General features: G+C 35.3%; 1 protein-coding gene across 1 annotated transcript; it reads left to right on the plus strand.

Moving 5' to 3' along the window:
- The first annotated feature begins 252 nt into the window (after positions 1-252).
- Positions 253-4,111, plus strand: LOC128168383 (growth arrest and DNA damage-inducible protein GADD45 gamma-like). The gene is made up of 6 exons (XM_052834653.1): positions 253-426; positions 1,443-1,535; positions 2,178-2,301; positions 2,810-2,923; positions 3,631-3,765; positions 3,856-4,111. Exons 1-5 carry the CDS (start codon positions 287-289, stop codon positions 3,721-3,723), a joined length of 564 nt encoding a protein of 187 aa, XP_052690613.1. The 5' UTR covers positions 253-286; the 3' UTR covers positions 3,724-3,765; positions 3,856-4,111.
- The last annotated feature ends 2,891 nt before the right edge of the window (positions 4,112-7,002 follow it).

Genomic DNA, 7,002 nt, shown 5'->3' on the forward strand with positions numbered 1-7,002 from the left:
CAATGTAGCTAATACCATCCTATATTTCAATCAAGAGAAGAAGAAAATGACGCAGTTCTATAGTCTAGCTGTTGCACTGATCGCTATTTTTTCTCTCGCATCATCTGATATAAATTGCGTCACTGCAAAAGGTGTCACTGTATTGATTTCACAACTATCGTAAAAATCCGGTTACTACGGAAGCTGTTTCGTCTCCTCTATCCAATCAGATCGCGCGACCTCGGTTCATCCTGAATATATCCGCCCAAACTCTAACAAAGACACGCGAGACTAATCTGTTCGCTTTATGACATTTGCACTACGTGGCTTACTGTACTGCTCTGTGCAAAGACTGTCCTGGGTTTTTATTCCAAAGACTTATTACCTATCTTTTTGTGGGATGAATTCAGCAGTATTTTGCAGAATGGCGGAGGCACACCCATTGCAGTAAGTATATTTTGACTTTTGCAGTTTGAGTGCACCAGAAAATTAGCATTCGTAACATATTCTCAGTTACTGTATTTGTTCAAATCTTTCATTTGATAGCATTTATTTAGAGTTAGCATCATCTAAGCATACGAATTTGTATACGACGCTTTATATTTCATGATGCAACAGATCATTGCAACGCATACGACCTTTTACAGAATCCACTATAGCGTAGTTATCGAAAACAGCTGTTTGCAGTTTCTAGGTTGTCTATGCACGCCTTCCTCAATAAGGATCAGAATTCTTTGTACCCGTGGCTGTTAAGAATAGGCCCCGAGGCCTAATAAACTTGCAAAGATACCGAAATCGTATTTTCTTTGTGTATTTTCTTTGTTTGCAAGTATTGCCAGTATCTAAAAATAGCTTTTCTTTCCGGTTCATGTCCCGAGGTCACATGATTCCCCTGTGTCTCGGTATGAAAAGAAAAAGCGGCGCAAATCTTCATTACCTGTAAATCCTGGCAGTTTTAAACTGAAATGATAGTCTGTGCAAATATAATCAGTGCTGCAGCGTGTATCAAAATCAGATCAGATCTTGCATCATCCCACACATTGTATGTGATATGAGTTACCTTTGCTACAACTGATAAGCTATTTATTAGAATTGACTTTGTAAATTATTAGTCGAAAATGAAAAACATTTTGTACTTTACTGTCCTGTGTATGACAATCTTCGATTTCATTATTGTGATATTTTCAATGATAAATTGTACTGTTGCATTGGTCCCATAAAAGAAATTGTTCATCCATGTGATTATAATACTGCACAACGTCTATGTATCTACTTGGATAAATGTTTTATGCAGAGAAAACAGTTCCAGGGACTATGAAGTGTTGTATAAAACTGTCTTGCATGCTGTAGCCTTTATGTTATAATTTTCTTTTGTCTGTCATTTGATTTCATTTTGACTGTATGCCAATAAACCATTGAATTTAATTAAAAATTACATGACCTTTCTCATTTCGTCCATTTAGAATCGGTCAAGCTCTGAAGGACAGCCTTTTACAAGCAGTATCTGAGGACAGAGTAGTGAGGGGAGTGATGTCATGTGCCAAACTCCTGGAAGTGTAAGAACTCGTGTGATCATCCTAACACCATTGCATGTGATTTACCCTGACACAGTGTATATAGGGTTATCTTTTTTACTGGATACGGTACAAGACGTATCTTTACTACCGCATGATACACGCACGGATTTTCTTTTTTTTTTGGGGGGGGGGGGGGCAAAGAAAAATTGTGTTTGTCGTGGGGGAGTGCATATTTTCAATTATTTTACTATGTGAATTTAATTTTTGATTTTTTGATTTTCCAGAGGGAAGCCCCAAATCCCTCTAGATCCGCATGTGATAGTGCAAAGGGGAATTAAACCATATAAGGACACATCTACATGTACTGCTGTACCCATATAGACATACGTTGACGCATTTTTACCAAAAACATGTTCGATGAAACAACACGCTTCAATACTTAACATATGTTTTTTATTTTGTATAAAGATATAAGTACACATAGGTAAGAAGCCTTATAAGACACGTTCTTAAAATCGATCGGAAATGCTGTTCTGATAGTCACCCAATTAAGCGTATAGTGTTGCACATAAGGCTTTGTTAAGAAAAACAGATGTACTGTCTCATTGTCGTTCCTTTATATGTGTATTGTTGGTTCTTCCAGATGTTGATACTTAGATGTATTGTTCTTGGTTCTTCCAGAAGCCCAGAGTGTGTTATGGTTTGTATTCTACCCGCTTCAGTTCCTAGCCATGACGTCACGTTCCACATTCAGCAGACGTTAGTGGAAGCTTTCTGTGTGGAGCACGCCATTCCAATATTGAAGGTGACTGCAATAACATTTTTGGGGCGAAAGATATTTATGACGTACAATCACGATAACTGTAATAATTCCCACCCATGTGTAATTTGTATTGATTTTTCTACACGCACAAACGCAACAGAAAAATATGACTGAGTCCGAGATGTGCATGCAATGTTTGACGTGAAAATGTCAGTTTATGACGCGGGGAATCACAGCTGGTGCAGCCGAAGCGTAGTTCACACAGAAATCAAGGCGGCAGATTTTTGTATTGTGTGAAGTTGTGGATAAATGCATTACAGCCCTCAATGGAACGCTCGATTTCTTAAACAATTCTTTTTCTAACATCCTTATGTCTACATCTAATGTCTACGTCATGTCTACGTGCAGTTGATTGCATGGTAGACTATAGTACAATTACGTGACTTGGGAATGATTTTTTCTTATGAAATCTTGTTTTTAGAATAGGAATAATTATTGTTTTTGGAAATATTAAATTAAAGCATTGTCTTCAAATGCCATTGTCTTTTAGATTGGCGATCTAGAGAAATTGGCTGTGATATTTGCGGGAAGGAAGGATGTTGCAAACAGCCTGGACAACAATCAGGATGAGGGGGAGGGGGACCTCACCTGTCTACTTGTACAGGTAAATATGTTTTTAATACCAGTAAGTACTATAAAATGTCAACATATTTTTTTCATTAAATAAAGGATTGGGATATTTTCTCTCTAATTTTGCATGGTTAAAGATTTCAGAAAGCCTCGAACACACCTAGAAAAATAATTCCTATGGATTCAAGAAGGCAAATTAATTTGACAATTAGAGAAGGCTTAGCCTACTTCTAATGTACATGTAAGAATACGTAACCGGGGCGACAATATAATAAATTATTCCGATAGAAACCTCTGGACACATCAAGACGGATTAAAAAATAAGAACCTCTCTATACCGGCTAGCGCTCATTGTTGGAAAGTAATCAATACGCCTACCGGACAAACAGATGCGTGTAACAGAGGAAGTAGTTCTGCATGTCCACAGACAACATCATTATGCAACTTAATGACTTAAAGGTCTTAGTGTAATATACGACGAATTAATCACGCATTAATGGGATTCAGTTCACCATAGATTAGGGAAATATTACACTAGGCGTGCAGAAGTGTTATAATGGTAGGCGAACTCCAGGAAACTTTGAATCCCAAAAAGCTAGCTATGAATTAATATGAGACCTTTTCTGGTGTCGGAGCATAATGCAGTTACTAGCGAGGAAACAAGAAACACATAAGTCGTGAACAATAAGTTGTTCAGGTGTTTGATTACCTTGTGATGGTTTTTGCTTCTCGTTATCACAGGTCCCGGAAGTCAAGAGTCCTGCAGACCAGTTTGTCATGGAGTTTTGCGAGATGATATTTTTACCTCATCCCAGAATAGATTTACCTGCATGATAGCAACTACTGAAAACTGATTTCTCATCATTACAGAATCAGGTAATTATTACGAAGCAAATTATCCAAATTCACATTTAAAAAAAACTCATTTAAAGGAAGCAATTAGCCACTGTTGTGGTTGAATTTCAGGACGTTTTCACACTTCGTTTCGGCTGCACCGTATTGAATGGTGTCCCACTGTCCAGGGGGAATCCCCGGCCGTTGGGCCAGACCAGAACAGAAAGGGACCACGTAACCTAGCCCAGGGAGACACTGTGGAATCTCCGCACGGATCATTGGTTGGAAAATGGTCAACAATTGTGCAGTTTTCTACTTAATTGATGGATTTAATTAAATTTGTATATTTTGAAAAGAAATAAAAAATGAAAAACAGTTCGCAATCACAGTCATTTTCTTGTTTTTTTTTGTTTCATTAACAAGAAAAAAAAAAAAGAAAAAAAAAAAAAAAAAAAATATATATATATATATATATATATATATATATATATATATATATATTTATATACACACACACACACACACACACACACATACACACATATATATACACACACACACACCTGGCAGTTTCAAAATTATTCTGACCAGAAACGAAGGTATATATTATAAAATATATATGATTTTGAATTCCTGAAAAAATTGATGAATTATATAGTGAGTCTAATTTAAAGTATAAGACATTGCATATGCAATATTACTTGCATATATAAAATATGTGATTTTGAATTCCTGGAAAAATTAATGAATTAGTGAGTCTTTGTAAAAGTATAGGACAGTGTATATGTAATAATACTTGCATATCTGTATAATTCCGGAAGTTTCGTACCACGCATTTATCCTAAACGTGAGACATGCATTTCCTTATTTGGAAGCAAAGAACACTGTGTCGACTTGATATAGCAAAGGTCACACCACAAGTAAAGGTCATGTACTGATGTGGATGCACAATTTGCAAAACAAAGTCTCCCTTGTCAAAGCAGGACCAATGAAATCGGGTTATAAGTATGGGAAAGGGATATCATTTTTTTTAATTTGAGCGGGATATAATACACGTACTTTCGAGTACGAGAATAACTTTGTCAGAGTCCTAAGATGAGCTAGACTTTTTTTCTTTGTTTTCTTTTTTATATTTTATTTTTAACAGTTTTGACGTAATAACGTTTAATAATATTTATTTTCTGTCGAACGGCATTTCCTAGAGGTAACCTACTAATTTAGGATGTACACACACATATTAATAACTTCGCTCAAAACCAGACTGAAAACTTGATTATTCATATCTGTTGTAGATATAAATAAAAATGTATATATCAAGGAATCATTCAGAAAATAACTTGTTTCTAAAAATATGAATTGGTGGCGTCGCCAACCATTTCTGTAGACTACCATATTGTGCTGATTAGAATATGTAATGTATGGTCCTACCTCGAGGACTCTATTAATTATCATGCAAATATTTGTTTGATATTAATTGTACAGTTATAACGCGTGTAAGAATTCAACGGAGTTTTAAAATGGTTGCGGTAAATTATAAATATCGCGCAGAGTCTAAATATGGATGGACTTTAAGTGGCCTTTCTACTAGAAATGACGCCATCGGGGTCGTGACTTCCAACACAATTTACTAGTTATATCACCGAATACTAAAATATTGTATGATCAAGGGGAAAACTTTTCAAAGAAATCTACAAACAAACTGTCCTTAAACTTTCAATCATTTTAAATTCATTGACGTCATAACTTCAAAATTGACGGAACTGAAATAAGGGTACAGTCATGATTTGCATTGAGTTCTTAATAAATCGCTTCCGAATTTAAAACTCTGGGTAAACATAACACGGTTTTAAGTATCATTCCACGTCAGTCGCATTGTCATGGTATGCTAAGAATTGTCATTTTTACCTGTCCTACTTTCCACCCTATTCATACCTTTAATGTATATATATGGATTTATGTATAACGGCACAACTCGGGGGAAAAAGTGGAAATAGTCGTTTGCTATCTCATAGTATATGTATAAACGTACGGAAGCACCTGTTACAAAACCTTCTACAAGTAGAAACGAACTTGTTTACCTGAGAGTTATAGTCAGTGCGTTTAAATATTTATATCCCCACGGCATGGATGGAGCAAAATTTGCCACATATTGATATTTACACGTAAGTCACATGCCGGTTAGAGATGTAGATACACACCTGACTATATGGCATTTGTGGTTATCTTTTTTGCATATATGTACAATGTAAGTACATTTTTGATTTACATCCGCCATGCAGACAGTGATTTCAAAATGAACAGGAATTATAACCACATCAAGAAAAGACACCAATAAAGTTGGATAAAATATATGCTAGCAATGCATCCCCAAAACAATAATAATGATATTATTTCAGAACAAGAGCTAAAAAAAATCTGAGTGTACAAAAAGTTACAAAGACGCGTCCAATGAAATGGACCACCATGAAAAGCCTATTTCTTTTATTGTTTTAAAGCTGAAAAATATGGATCCATATGTATTTGTTTTTGGTGAGTTGAAATATGCTCTTTATGGTGGCATATCTCTGCCCCTTGTGTGCAAGTTATTTTTCTATTAATTATGTGGACATGCAAGATAAATATGTTGACATGCAAGATAGTTATGTCAACATGCAACATAACTATGTTGACATGCAAGAAAACTGCAATCAAATAAGAAAATCTCAAATATCGCCAACATGTGACATTCAAGATGCTAGATACGCTACCTATTGATGTCAACATGCAGCTTATTTATGTTAACATGCAACTTCTTTATGTTGAAATGCAACTTATTTATGTTGACATGCAACTTAGTTACGTGAACATGCAACTTCTTTATGTCGACATGCAACTTGTTTATGTCGACATGCAACTTAGTTATGTTAACATGCGACTAAGTTATGTTGACATACAACTTATAATTTGCATGTCAACATATTTATCTCGCATGTTAACATAACTAAGTTGCATGTCAACATATTCATCTTGCATGTCAACATAAGTAAGTTGCATGTTGACATAAATAAGTTGCATGTTGACATAAATAAGTTGCAAGTAGACATAAGTAAGTTGCATGTCAGCATATTTATCTTGCATGTTAACATAAATAAGTTGCATGTCGACATAAAAAGGTAGCATCTAGCATCTTTGATGTCACAAGTGGGCGATATTTGAGAATTTTTGAGATTTTGTATAATTCTTATCTGATTGCAATTTTCTTGCATGTCAACATAGTTATGTTGCATGTTGACATAATTA

The sequence above is a fragment of the Crassostrea angulata genome, chromosome 10 (genome assembly GCF_025612915.1).
Source record: "Crassostrea angulata isolate pt1a10 chromosome 10, ASM2561291v2, whole genome shotgun sequence".
In the NCBI taxonomy this organism is placed as follows: domain Eukaryota; kingdom Metazoa; phylum Mollusca; class Bivalvia; order Ostreida; family Ostreidae; genus Magallana; species Magallana angulata.

What these genes read in the sequence shown, in the direction of transcription:
- LOC128168383 (XM_052834653.1), top strand. Translation starts at nt 287, where the DNA reads ATGACATTTGCACTACGTGGCTTACTGTACTGCTCTGTGCAAAGACTG. An exon ending in GCGGAGGCACACCCATTGCA is followed by an intron (nt 427 to 1,442) that starts GTAAGTATATTT and finishes TCGTCCATTTAG; the next exon opens with AATCGGTCAAGCTCTGAAGG. An exon ending in TGTGCCAAACTCCTGGAAGT is followed by an intron (nt 1,536 to 2,177) that starts GTAAGAACTCGT and finishes TGGTTCTTCCAG; the next exon opens with AAGCCCAGAGTGTGTTATGG.